The sequence below is a fragment of the Anomaloglossus baeobatrachus genome, chromosome 10 (genome assembly GCF_048569485.1).
Source record: "Anomaloglossus baeobatrachus isolate aAnoBae1 chromosome 10, aAnoBae1.hap1, whole genome shotgun sequence".
Taxonomy (NCBI): domain Eukaryota; kingdom Metazoa; phylum Chordata; class Amphibia; order Anura; family Aromobatidae; genus Anomaloglossus; species Anomaloglossus baeobatrachus.
The window spans coordinates 2,369,699-2,383,628 of record NC_134362.1 but is presented as its reverse complement, the minus strand read 5'-3'; the positions used below and the strand labels follow the sequence as shown (position 1 = coordinate 2,383,628).

The 13,930-nt window shown below is 51.2% G+C and overlaps 1 protein-coding gene across 1 annotated transcript in view; it reads right to left on the bottom strand.

Annotated features, from left to right (window-relative positions):
• USH1C (USH1 protein network component harmonin) overlaps nucleotides 1-13,930 on the bottom strand; it is a 170,729-nt gene that overhangs the window by 65,644 nt on the left and 91,155 nt on the right. The window contains 1 exon segment of the mRNA XM_075326472.1: nucleotides 5,294-5,343. Within this exon segment, the coding sequence (XP_075182587.1) occupies nucleotides 5,294-5,343 (50 nt within the window).

The window sequence follows — 13,930 nt, the reverse complement described above, 5'->3', positions numbered from 1 at the left end:
AAGACAACGTGTGACCCTCAGCAGGACCATGTAGGGAGATGTCTCATAAGACAACGTGTGACCCTCAGCAGGACCATGTAGGGAGCTGCCTCATAAGACAACGTGTGACCCTCAGCAGGACCATGTAGGGAGGTGCCTCAAGACAACGTGTGACCCTCAGCAGGACAATGTAGGGAGATACCTCATAAGACAACGTGTGACCCTCAGCAGGGCCATGTAGGGAGATGCCTCATAAGACAACGTGTGACCCTCAGCAGGACCATGTAGGGAGGTGCCTCAAGACAACGTGTGACCCTCAGCAGGACCATGTAGGGAGATGCCTCAAGACAATGTGTGACCCTCAACAGGACCATGTAGGGAGCTACCTCATAAGACAACGTGTGACCCTCAGCAGGACCATGTAGGGAGCTGCCTCATAAGACAACGTGTGACCCTCAGCAGGACCATGTAGGGAGCTGCCTCATAAGACAACGTGTGACCCTCAGCAGGACCATGAAGGGAGCTACCTCATAAGACAACGTGTGACCCTCAGCAGGACCATGAAGGGAGCTACCTCATAAGACAACGTGTGACCCTCAACAGGACCATGCGGGAGCTGCCTCATAAGACAACGTGTGACCCTCAGCAGGACCATGCGGGGAGCTGCCTCATAAGACAACGTGTGACCCTCAGCAGGACCATGTGGGGAGATGCCTCATAATACAATGTGTGACTCTCAACAGGACCATGTAGGGAGCTGCCTCATAAGACAACGTGTGACCCTCAGCAGGACCATGTAGGGAGCTGCCTCATAAGACAACGTGTGACCCTCAGCAGGACCATGAAGGAAGATGCCTCATAAGACAACGTGTGACCCTCAGCAGGACCATGTAGGGAGATGTCTCATAAGACAACGTGTGACCCTCAGCAGGACCATGTAGGGAGGTGCCTCATAAGATAACGTGTGACCCTCAGCAGGACCATACGGGAGCTGCCTCATAAGACAACGTGTGACCCTCAGCAGGACAATGTAGGGAGGTGCCTCATAAGACAACGTGTGACCCTCAGCAGGACCATGTAGGGAGGTGCCTCATAAGACAACGTGTGACCCTCAGCAGGACCATGTAGGGAGCTGCCTCATAAGACAACGTGTGACCCTCAGCAGGACCATGTAGGGAGCTGCCTCATAAGACAACGTGTGACCCTCAGCAGGACCATGTAGGGAGATGCCTCATAAGACAACGTGTGACCCTCAGCAGGACCATGTAGGGAGCTGCCTCATAAGACAACGTGTGACCCTCAGCAGGACCATGTAGGGAGATGCCTCATAAGATAACGTGTGACCCTCAGCAGGACCATGAAGGGAGCTACCTCATAAGACAACGTGTGACCCTCAGCAGGACCATGTAGGGAGATGCCTCATAAGACAACGTGTGACCCTCAGCAGGACCATGTAGGGAGCTGCCTCATAAGACAACGTGTGACCCTCAGCAGGACCATGAAGGGAGCTGCCTCATAAGACAACGTGTGACCCTCAGCAGGACCATGTAGGGAGGTGCCTCATAAGACAACGTGTGACCCTCAGCAGGACCATGTAGGGAGGTGCCTCAAGACAACGTGTGACCCTCAGTAGGACAATGTAGGGAGATACCTCATAAGACAACGTGTGACCCTCAGCAGGGCCATGTAGGGAGATGCCTCATAAGACAACGTGTGACCCTCAGCAGGACCATGTAGGGAGGTGCCTCAAGACAACGTGTGACCCTCAGCAGGACCATGTAGGGAGATGCCTCATAAGACAACGTGTGACCCTCAGCAGGACCATGTAGGGAGATGCCTCAAGACAATGTGTGACCCTCAACAGGACCATGTAGGGAGCTACCTCATAAGACAACGTGTGACCCTCAGCAGGACCATGTAGGGAGTTACCTCATATGACAACGTGTGACCCTCAGCAGGACCATGTAGGGAGGTGCCTCATAAGACAACGTGTGACCCTCAGCAGGACCATGAAGGGAGCTGCCTCATATGACAACGTGTGACCCTCAGCAGGACCATGTAGGGAGGTGCCTCATAAGACAACGTGTGACCCTCAGCAGGACCATGTAGGGGAGATGCCTCATAAGACAACGTGTGACCCTCAGCAGGACCATGTAGGGAGCTGCCTCATAAGACAACGTGTGACCCTCAGTAGGACAATGTAGGGAGATGCATCATAAGACAATGTGTGACCCTCAGCAGGACCATGAAGGGAGCTACCTCATAAGACAACGTGTGACCCTCAGCAGGACCATGAAGGGAGCTACCTCATAAGACAACATGTGACCCTCAGCAGGACCATGAAGGGAGCTGCCTCATAAGACAACGTGTGACCCTCAGCAGAACCATGTAGGGAGCTGCCTCATAAGACAACGTGTGACCCTCAGCAGGACCATGCGAGGAGGTGCCTCATAAGACAACGTGTGACCCTCAGCAGGACCATGTAGGGAGGTGCCTCATAAGACAACATGTGACCCTCAGCAGGACCATGAAGGGAGCTGCATCATAAGACAACGTGTGACCCTCAGCAGGACCATGTAGGGAGCTGCCTCAAGACAACGTGTGACCCTCAGCAGGACCATGCGAGGAGGTGCCTCATAAGACAACGTGTGACCCTCAGGAGGACCATGCGGGGAGGTGCCTCATAAGACAACGTGTGACCCTCAGCAGGACCATGTAGGGAGATGCCTCATAAGACAACGTGTGACCCTCAGCAGGACCATGTAGGGAGATGCCTCATAAGACAACGTGTGACCCTCAGCAGGACCATGAAGGGAGCTACCTCATAAGACAACGTGTGACCCTCAGCAGGACCATGAAGGGAGCTACCTCATAAGACAACGTGTGACCCTCAGCAGGACCATGCGGGAGCTGCCTCATAAGACAACGTGTGACCCTCAGCAGGACCATGCGGGGAGCTGCCTCATAAGACAACGTGTGACCCTCAGCAGGACCATGTGGGGAGATGCCTCATAATACAATGTGTGACTCTCAACAGGACCATGTAGGGAGCTGCCTCATAAGACAACGTGTGACCATCAGCAGGACCATGTAGGGGAGATGCCTCATAAAACAACGTGTGACCCTCAGCAGAACCATGTAGGGAGCTGCCTCATAAGACAACGTGTGACCCTCAGCAGGACCATGTAGGGAGGTGCCTCATAAGACAACGTGTGACCCTCAGGAGGACCATGCGGGGAGGTGCCTCATAAGACAACGTGTGACCCTCAGCAGGACCATGTAGGGAGATGCCTCATAAGACAACGTGTGACATTCAGCAGAACCATGTAGGGAGCTGCCTCATAAGACAACGTGTGACCCTCAGCAGGACCATGTAGGGAGATGCCTCATAAGACAACGTGTGACCCTCAGCAGGACCATGTAGGGAGATGCCTCATAAGACAACGTGTGACCCTCAGCAGGACCATGTAGGGGAGATGCCTCATAAAACAACGTGTGACCCTCAGCAGAACCATGTAGGGAGCTGCCTCAAGACAACGTGTGACCCTCAGCAGGACCATGCGAGGAGGTGCCTCATAAGACAACGTGTGACCCTCAGGAGGACCATGCGGGGAGGTGCCTCATAAGACAACGTGTGACCCTCAGCAGGACCATGTAGGGAGATGCCTCATAAGACAACGTGTGACCCTCAGCAGGACCATGTAGGGAGATGCCTCATAAGACAACGTGTGACCCTCAGCAGGACCATGTAGGGAGATGCCTCATAAGACAACGTGTGACCCTCAGCAGGACCATGTAGGGAGATGCCTCATAAGACAACGTGTGACCCTCAGCAGGACCATGTAGGGGAGATGCCTCATAAAACAACGTGTGACCCTCAGCAGAACCATGTAGGGAGCTGCCTCATAAGACAACGTGTGACCCTCAACAGGACCATGTAGGGAGGTGCCTCATAAGACAACGTGTGACCCTCAGCAGGACCATGCGGGAGCTGCCTCATAAGACAACGTGTGACCCTCAGCAGGACCATGAAGGGAGATGCCTCATAAAACAACGTGTGACCCTCAGCAGGACCATGAAGGGAGCTACCTCATAAGACAACGTGTGACCCTCAGCAGGACCATGGATATTAGAGGAGCAAAGTGAAACGGAAATTAACTCAAATATTCGCCATTAAAGTGATGGTGAAATGAAGACTAAACTCCGCTGTCCCGGAAGGAACGCAGCAGAGCTTCCGCACCAAGAATGAAGCCTGAGGCTCAGGGCATGGAAGGGGCGCTCGGCCATGGTCCTTTAGTTTTCAGCCTATGGCCAGTGGCTCTATGTACAAAGCCCTGGATAGGGACACTGACCGTGCTGATGTGATGCACTCACTCTGCACTGTCGTCCGTATACACCTGAGGCGGGCACCAAGACGCAGTATATAGCGTACTGCAGGCACTAGGATTTCCCCCTAATCTGAGGGCAGCAGAGACCCTGACTCCAGCCACGTGTCACTTACTGGGCTGCCTGCTGCAGGCGATTATCACTAGAGGACTAGAGAATCGTCTCATGTCAAGAAGTCTTCCTGCCCTGATTAGCAGCTTTCTGCCTATGCACAGTGTACAGAGAATCAGTGATGTGAGTGGTGTGGGCAGAGTTAGGGCTCATTCAGATGTTTGATACTCTCGTATGAGTGCTATCCGTAGTCTTTACAGATGGCGTTCGTACATGTGATTGTCTACGAGGCCCGTCACATGTCCGTGCTTTTTCGTGAATTGTGGAAAATCACAGACAAATGTCTGATTTTGATCCAAGTGTTTGATCAAAAGTCAGAAATGCAAGACTATGGGTCAATAATAAAAAAAGAAAAACAAAAAAAAAATCAGAGCTACGAGTGCACGACCGACGACAGAGGGCGCGGCCCCGACGACAGAGGGCGCGGCCCCGACGACAGAGGGCGCGGCCCCGACGACAGAGGGCGCGGCCCCGACGATCACTGACTATCAGAATGGAGAAGCTGGAGTAATTGCTGATGACATGGATGAAAATAATCCGTACGTTGTTCCTGAGAAAATTGGATGTGTGAATGAGCCTGAATACAGAGCTCAGCATTCAGAGAACTGCTAGATCTACAGCCGAGAAAACAATAATTTTATCAAAACTGCAGGAAGCAGCCCAGTAAATGACACCACTGGAATCAGTGCCCCCACATCACGCTGGTGATGGAGTCCCTGGAGGGACGTTCTGCGCCCGGCGGCACCGCCTCGTCCTCAGGTTCTACCCATGTATGAAGCACTGGGCGGCGGGTACGGCCACACGACACACGTCTTACCTTCCTCAGAGTCGGGAATTTCCCTTCATATCGGTAGAACCATCCGAAAGCTAAATGTGGCAACACAGGAAGAAGGTGAGAACCGGCAGCAACATCCAGCCATTAACCCTGCATATTCCAGACTGGAGGACAACACAGCATGATGGGAAAGGTAGTTCCACAAGCAATGGCCGCCGTTACCAGCAGATGCCCTGACCACCCTGGATGTGCCTGCGCCTGATGTCACTGGTGTGGTCACTCACAGGGGTGGCTCAGTCACCATGAAGATGGTGACCACATGTGGCACGATACGGCCACCCTCCAGCGTGCAATCCTCAGGGGAGGACGAAATCAGGGGCGGCAACTCCCGACTGCTCCAGGAAACGCACGTAGCCCTAATGTCACCCCGCGCAAAAACATCTCTGCACTAAACTACTGCTGCATCCACCCCGGCCGCCATATTGTACATGTGGCTCTGGCTGTCAGGTTGGTACAGAGAGAAGAGGGAAAGGAAAGGGGAAGAGACGGAGAACGGAGAGAAAAGGGGAAAGAGACCAAGAAGAGAAAGAAAGAGGGAAGAGACCAGGAAGAGAGAGAGAGAGGGAAGAGACCAAGAAGAGAGAGAAAGAGGGAAGAGACCAAGAAGAGAGAGAAAGAGGGAAGAGACCAGGAAGAGAGAGAAAGAGGGAAGAGACCAGGAAGAGAGAGAAAGAGGGAAGAGACCAGGAAGAGAGAGAAAGAGGGAAGAGACCAGGAAGAGAGAGAAAGAGGGAAGAGACCAAGAAGAGAGAGAAAGAGGGAAGAGACCAGGAAGAGAGAGAGAGAGGGAAGAGACCAAGAAGAGAGAGAAAGAGGGAAGAGACCAAGAAGAGAGAGAAAGAGGGAAGAGACCAAGAAGAGAGAGAAAGAGGGAAGAGACCAGGAAGAGAGAGAAAGAGGGAAGAGACCAGGAAGAGAGAGAAAGAGGGAAGAGACCAGGAAGAGAGAGAAAGAGGGAAGAGACCAAGAAGAGAGAGAAAGAGGGAAGAGACCAGGAAGAGAGAGAAAGAGGGAAGAGACCAAGAAGAGAGAGAAAGAGGGAAGAGACCAGGAAGAGAGAGAGAGAGGGAAGAGACCAAGAAGAGAGAGAAAGAGGGAAGAGACCAGGAAGAGAGAGAAAGAGGGAAGAGACCAGGAAGAGAGAGAAAGAGGGAAGAGACCAGGAAGAGAGAGAAAGAGGGAAGAGACCCGGAAGAGAGAGAAAGAGGGAAGAGAGAAAGAGGGAAGAGACCAGGAAGAGAGAGAAAGAGGGAAGAGACCAAGAAGAGAGAGAAAGAGGGAAGAGACCAGGAAGAGAGAGAAAGAGGGAAGAGACCAGGAAGAGAGAGAAAGAGGGAAGAGACCAGGAAGAGAGAGAAAGAGGGAAGAGACCAAGAAGAGAGAGAAAGAGGGAAGAGACCAGGAAGAGAGAGAAAGAGGGAAGAGACCAAGAAGAGAGAGAAAGAGGGAAGAGACCAAGAAGAGAGAGAAAGAGGGAAGAGACCAGGAAGAGAGAGAAAGAGGGAAGAGACCAAGAAGAGAGAGAAAGAGGGAAGAGACCAAGAAGAGAGAGAAAGAGGGAAGAGACCAGGAAGAGAGAGAAAGAGGGAAGAGACCAGGAAGAGAGAGAAAGACGGAAGAGACCGGGAAGAGAGAGAAAGAGGGAAGAGAGAAAGAGGGAAGAGACCAGGAAGAGAGAGAAAGAGGGAAGAGACCAAGAAGAGAGAGAAAGAGGGAAGAGACCAGGAAGAGAGAGAAAGAGGGAAGAGACCAGGAAGAGAGAGAAAGAGGGAAGAGACCAGGAAGAGAGAGAAAGAGGGAAGAGACCAGGAAGAGAGAGAAAGAGGGAAGAGACCAAGAAGAGAGAGAAAGAGGGAAGAGACCAGGAAGAGAGAGAAAGAGGGAAGAGACCAAGAAGAGAGAGAAAGAGGGAAGAGACCAGGAAGAGAGAGAAAGAGGGAAGAGACCAGGAAGAGAGAGAAAGAGGGAAGAGACCCGGAAGAGAGAGAAAGAGGGAAGAGACCGGGAAGAGAGAGAAAGAGGGAAGAGACCGGGAAGAGAGAGAAAGAGGGAAGAGACCAAGAAGAGAGAGAAAGAGGGAAGAGACCAGGAAGAGAGAGAAAGAGGGAAGAGACCAGGAAGAGAGAGAAAGAGGGAAGAGACCAAGAAGAGAGAGAAAGAGGGAAGAGACCAGGAAGAGAGAGAAAGAGGGAAGAGACCAAGAAGAGAGAGAAAGAGGGAAGAGACCAAGAAGAGAGAGAGAGAGGGAAGAGACCAAGAGGAGAGAGAAAGAGGGAAGAGACCAAGAAGAGAGAGAAAGAGGGAAGAGACCAAGAAGAGAGAGAAAGAGGGAAGAGACCAGGAAGAGAGAGAAAGAGGGAAGAGACCAGGAAGAGAGAGAAAGAGGGAAGAGACCAGGAAGAGAGAGAAAGAGGGAAGAGACCAGGAAGAGAGAGAAAGAGGGAAGAGACCAGGAAGAGAGAGAAAGAGGGAAGAGACCGGGAAGAGAGAGAAAGAGGGAAGAGACCGGGAAAGAGAGAAAGAGGGAAGAGACCAAAAAGAGAGAGAGAGAGGGAAGAGACCAAGAAGAGAGAGAAAGAGGGAAGAGACCAAGAAGAGAGAGAAAAAGGGAAGAGACCAGGAAGAGAGAGAAAGAGGGAAGAGACCAAGAAGAGAGAGAAAGAGGGAAGAGACCAAGAAGAGAGAGAAAGAGGGAAGAGACCAGGAAGAGAGAGAGAAAGAGGGAAGAGACCAGGAAGAGAGAGAAAGAGGGAAGAGACCGGGAAGAGAGAGAAAGAGGGAAGAGACCGGGAAGAGAGAGAAAGAGGGAAGAGACCGGGAAGAGAGAGAAAGAGGGAAGAGACCGGGAAGAGAGAGAAAGAGGGAAGAGACCAAGAAGAGAGAGAAAGAGGGAAGAGACCAGGAAGAGAGAGAAAAAGGGAAGAGACCAAGAAGAGAGAGAAAGAGGGAAGAGACCAGGAAGAGAGAGAAAGAGGGAAGAGACCAGGAAGAGAGAGAAAGAGGGAAGAGACCAGGAAGAGAGAGAAAGAGGGAAGAGACCAGGAAGAGAGAGAAAGAGGGAAGAGACCAGGAAGAGAGAGAAAGAGGGAAGAGACCAGGAAGAGAGAGAAAGAGGGAAGAGACCGGGAAGAGAGAGAAAGAGGGAAGAGACCAAGAAGAGAGAGAAAGAGGGAAGAGACCAGGAAGAGAGAGAAAGAGGGAAGAGACCAAGAAGAGAGAGAAAGAGGGAAGAGACCAGGAAGAGAGAGAAAGAGGGAAGAGACCAGGAAGAGAGAGAAAGAGGGAAGAGACCGGGAAGAGAGAGAAAGAGGGAAGAGACCAGGAAGAGAGAGAAAGAGGGAAGAGACCAGGAAGAGAGAGAAAGAGGGAAGAGACCGGGAAGAGAGAGAAAGAGGGAAGAGACCGGGAAGAGAGAGAAAGAGGGAAGAGACCGGGAAGAGAGAGAAAGAGGGAAGAGACCAGGAAGAGAGAGAAAGAGGGAAGAGACCGGGAAGAGAGAGAAAGAGGGAAGAGACCAGGAAGAGAGAGAAAGAGGGAAGAGACCGGGAAGAGAGAGAAAGAGGGAAGAGACCAGGAAGAGAGAGAAAGAGGGAAGAGACCGGGAAGAGAGAGAAAGAGGGAAGAGACCGGGAAGAGAGAGAAAGAGGGAAGAGACCGGGAAGAGAGAGAAAGAGGGAAGAGACCGGGAAGAGAGAGAAAGAGGGAAGAGACCGGGAAGAGAGAGAAAGAGGGAAGAGACCAAGAAGAGAGAGAAAGAGGGAAGAGACCGGGAAGAGAGAGAAAGAGGGAAGAGACCGGGAAGAGAGAGAAAGAGGGAAGAGACCGGGAAGAGAGAGAAAGAGGGAAGAGACCGGGGAGAGAGAGAAAGAGGGAAGAGACCGGGGAGAGAGAGAAAGAGGGAAGAGACCGGGGAGAGAGAGAAAGAGGGAAGAGACCGGGAAGAGAGAGAAAGAGGGAAGAGACCAAGAAGAGAGAGAAAGAGGGAAGAGACCAAGAAGAGAGAGAAAGAGGGAAGAGACCAAGAAGAGAGAGAAAGAGGGAAGAGAGAAAGAGGGAAGAGACCAGGAAGAGAGAGAAAGAGGGAAGAGACCAGGAAGAGAGAGAAAGAGGGAAGAGAGAAAGAGGCAAGAGACCAGGAAGAGAGAGAAAGAGGGAAGAGACCAGGAAGAGAGAGAAAGAGGTAAGAGACCAGGAAGAGAGAGAAAGAGGGAAGAGACCAAGAAGAGAGAGAGAAAGAGGGAAAGAGACCAAGAAGAGAAAGAAAGAGGGAAGAGACCAGGAAGAGAGAGAGAAAGAGGGAAGAGACCAGGAAGAGAGAGAAAGAGGGAAGAGACCAGGAAGAGAGAGAAAGAGGGAAGAGACCAGGAAGAGAGAGAAAGAGGGAAGAGACCAGGAAGAGAGAGAAAGAGGGAAGAGACCAAGAAGAGAGAGAAAGAGGGAAGAGACCAAGAAGAGAGAGAAAGAGGGAAGAGACCAAGAAGAGAGAGAAAGAGGGAAGAGACCAGGAAGAGAGAGAAAGACGGAAGAGACCAGGAAGAGAGAGAAAGAGGGAAGAGACCAGGAAGAGAGAGAAAGAGGGAAGAGACCAGGAAGAGAGAGAAAGAGGGAAGAGACCGGGAAGAGAGAGAAAGAGGGAGGAGACGAGGAAGAGAGAGAAAGACGGACGAGACGAAGAGAAAAGGGGAAAGAGACAGGAAAGGAAAGAAAGGGGGAAGAGTCCAGGAAGAGAGAGAAAGAGGGAAGAGACCAGGAAGAGAGAGAAAGACGGAAGAGACCAGGAAGAGAGAGAAAGAGGGAAGAGACCAGGAAGAGAGAGAAAGAGGGAAGAGACCAGGAAGAGAGAGAAAGAGGGAAGAGACCAGGAAGAGAGAGAAAGACGGAAGAGACCGGGAAGAGAGAGAAAGAGGGAAGAGACCAAGAAGAGAGAGAAAGAGGGAAGAGACCAAGAAGAGAGAGAAAGAGGGAAGAGACCAAGAAGAGAGAGAAAGAGACCAAGAAGAGAGAGAAAGAGGGAAGAGAGAAAGAGGGAAGAGACCAGGAAGAGAGAGAAAGAGGGAAGAGACCAAGAAGAGAGAGAAAGAGGGAAGAGACCAAGAAGAGAGAGAAAGAGGGAAGAGACCAAGAAGAGAGAGAAAGAGGGAAGAGACCAGGAAGAGAGAGAAAGAGGGAGGAGACGAGGAAGAGAGAGAAAGACGGACGAGACGAAGAGAAAAGGGGAAAGAGACAGGAAAGGAAAGAAAGAGGGAAGAGTCCAGGAAGAGAGAGAAAGAGGGAAGAGACCAGGAAGAGAGAGAAAGACGGAAGAGACCAGGAAGAGAGAGAAAGAGGGAAGAGACCTGGAAGAGAGAGAAAGAGGGAAGAGACCAGGAAGAGAGAGAAAGACGGAAGAGACCGGGAAGAGAGAGAAAGAGGGAAGAGAGAAAGAGGGAAGAGACCAGGAAGAGAGAGAAAGAGGGAAGAGACCAAGAAGAGAGAGAAAGAGGGAAGAGACCAAGAAGAGAGAGAAAGAGGTAAGAGACCAGGAAGAGAGAGACAGAGGTAAGAGACCAGGAAGAGAGAGAAAGAGGGAAGAGACCAGGAAGAGAGAGAAAGAGGTAAGAGACCAGGAAGAGAGAGAAAGAGGTAAGAGACCAGGAAGAGAGAGAAAGAGGGAAGAGACCAGGAAGAGAGAGAAAGAGGGAAGAGACCAAGAAGAGAGAGAAAGAGGGAAGAGACCAAGAAGAGAGAGAAAGAGGGAAGAGACCAGGAAGAGAGAGAAAGAGGGAAGAGACCAGGAAGAGAGAGAAAGAGGGAAGAGACCAGGAAGAGACAGAAAGAGGGAAGAGACCAAGAAGAGAGAGAAAGAGGGAAGAGACCAGGAAGAGAGAGAAAGAGGGAAGAGACCAAGAAGAGAGAGAAAGAGGGAAGAGACCAGGAAGAGAGAGAGAGAGGGAAGAGACCAAGAAGAGAGAGAAAGAGGGAAGAGACCAGGAAGAGAGAGAAAGAGGGAAGAGACCAGGAAGAGAGAGAAAGAGGGAAGAGACCAGGAAGAGAGAGAAAGAGGGAAGAGACCCGGAAGAGAGAGAAAGAGGGAAGAGAGAAAGAGGGAAGAGACCAGGAAGAGAGAGAAAGAGGGAAGAGACCAAGAAGAGAGAGAAAGAGGGAAGAGACCAGGAAGAGAGAGAAAGAGGGAAGAGACCAGGAAGAGAGAGAAAGAGGGAAGAGACCAGGAAGAGAGAGAAAGAGGGAAGAGACCAAGAAGAGAGAGAAAGAGGGAAGAGACCAGGAAGAGAGAGAAAGAGGGAAGAGACCAAGAAGAGAGAGAAAGAGGGAAGAGACCAAGAAGAGAGAGAAAGAGGGAAGAGACCAGGAAGAGAGAGAAAGAGGGAAGAGACCAGGAAGAGAGAGAAAGACGGAAGAGACCGGGAAGAGAGAGAAAGAGGGAAGAGAGAAAGAGGGAAGAGACCAGGAAGAGAGAGAAAGAGGGAAGAGACCAAGAAGAGAGAGAAAGAGGGAAGAGACCAGGAAGAGAGAGAAAGAGGGAAGAGACCAGGAAGAGAGAGAAAGAGGGAAGAGACCAGGAAGAGAGAGAAAGAGGGAAGAGACCAAGAAGAGAGAGAAAGAGGGAAGAGACCAGGAAGAGAGAGAAAGAGGGAAGAGACCAAGAAGAGAGAGAAAGAGGGAAGAGACCAAGAAGAGAGAGAAAGAGGGAAGAGACCAGGAAGAGAGAGAAAGAGGGAAGAGACCAGGAAGAGAGAGAAAGAGGGAAGAGACCAGGAAGAGAGAGAAAGAGGGAAGAGACCAGGAAGAGAGAGAAAGAGGGAAGAGACCCGGAAGAGAGAGAAAGAGGGAAGAGACCGGGAAGAGAGAGAAAGAGGGAAGAGACCGGGAAGAGAGAGAAAGAGGGAAGAGACCAAGAAGAGAGAGAAAGAGGGAAGAGACCAGGAAGAGAGAGAAAGAGGGAAGAGACCAGGAAGAGAGAGAAAGAGGGAAGAGACCAAGAAGAGAGAGAAAGAGGGAAGAGACCAGGAAGAGAGAGAAAGAGGGAAGAGACCAAGAAGAGAGAGAAAGAGGGAAGAGACCAAGAAGAGAGAGAGAGAGGGAAGAGACCAAGAGGAGAGAGAAAGAGGGAAGAGACCAAGAAGAGAGAGAAAGAGGGAAGAGACCAAGAAGAGAGAGAAAGAGGGAAGAGACCAGGAAGAGAGAGAAAGAGGGAAGAGACCGGGAAGAGAGAGAAAGAGGGAAGAGACCAAGAAGAGAGAGAAAGAGGGAAGAGACCAGGAAGAGAGAGAAAGAGGGAAGAGACCAGGAAGAGAGAGAAAGAGGGAAGAGACCAGGAAGAGAGAGAAAGAGGGAAGAGACCGGGAAGAGAGAGAAAGAGGGAAGAGACCGGGAAAGAGAGAAAGAGGGAAGAGACCAAAAAGAGAGAGAGAGAGGGAAGAGACCAAGAAGAGAGAGAAAGAGGGAAGAGACCAAGAAGAGAGAGAAAAAGGGAAGAGACCAGGAAGAGAGAGAAAGAGGGAAGAGACCAAGAAGAGAGAGAAAGAGGGAAGAGACCAGGAAGAGAGAGAGAAAGAGGGAAGAGACCAGGAAGAGAGAGAAAGAGGGAAGAGACCGGGAAGAGAGAGAAAGAGGGAAGAGACCGGGAAGAGAGAGAAAGAGGGAAGAGACCGGGAAGAGAGAGAAAGAGGGAAGAGACCGGGAAGAGAGAGAAAGAGGGAAGAGACCGGGAAGAGAGAGAAAGAGGGAAGAGACCGGGAAGAGAGAGAAAGAGGGAAGAGACCAAGAAGAGAGAGAAAGAGGGAAGAGACCAGGAAGAGAGAGAAAAAGGGAAGAGACCAAGAAGAGAGAGAAAGAGGGAAGAGACCAGGAAGAGAGAGAAAGAGGGAAGAGACCAGGAAGAGAGAGAAAGAGGGAAGAGACCAGGAAGAGAGAGAAAGAGGGAAGAGACCAGGAAGAGAGAGAAAGAGGGAAGAGACCAGGAAGAGAGAGAAAGAGGGAAGAGACCAGGAAGAGAGAGAAAGAGGGAAGAGACCGGGAAGAGAGAGAAAGAGGGAAGAGACCAAGAAGAGAGAGAAAGAGGGAAGAGACCAGGAAGAGAGAGAAAGAGGGAAGAGACCAAGAAGAGAGAGAAAGAGGGAAGAGACCAGGAAGAGAGAGAAAGAGGGAAGAGACCAGGAAGAGAGAGAAAGAGGGAAGAGACCGGGAAGAGAGAGAAAGAGGGAAGAGACCAGGAAGAGAGAGAAAGAGGGAAGAGACCAGGAAGAGAGAGAAAGAGGGAAGAGACCGGGAAGAGAGAGAAAGAGGGAAGAGACCGGGAAGAGAGAGAAAGAGGGAAGAGACCGGGAAGAGAGAGAAAGAGGGAAGAGACCAGGAAGAGAGAGAAAGAGGGAAGAGACCGGGAAGAGAGAGAAAGAGGGAAGAGACCAGGAAGAGAGAGAAAGAGGGAAGAGACCGGGAAGAGAGAGAAAGAGGGAAGAGACCAGGAAGAGAGAGAAAGAGGGAAGAGACCGGGAAGAGAGAGAAAGAGGGAAGAGACCGGGAAGAGAGAGAAAGAGGGAAGAGACCGGGAAGAGAGAGAAAGAGGGAAGAGACCGGGAAGAGAGAGAAAGAGGGAAGAGACCGGGAAGAGAGAGAAAG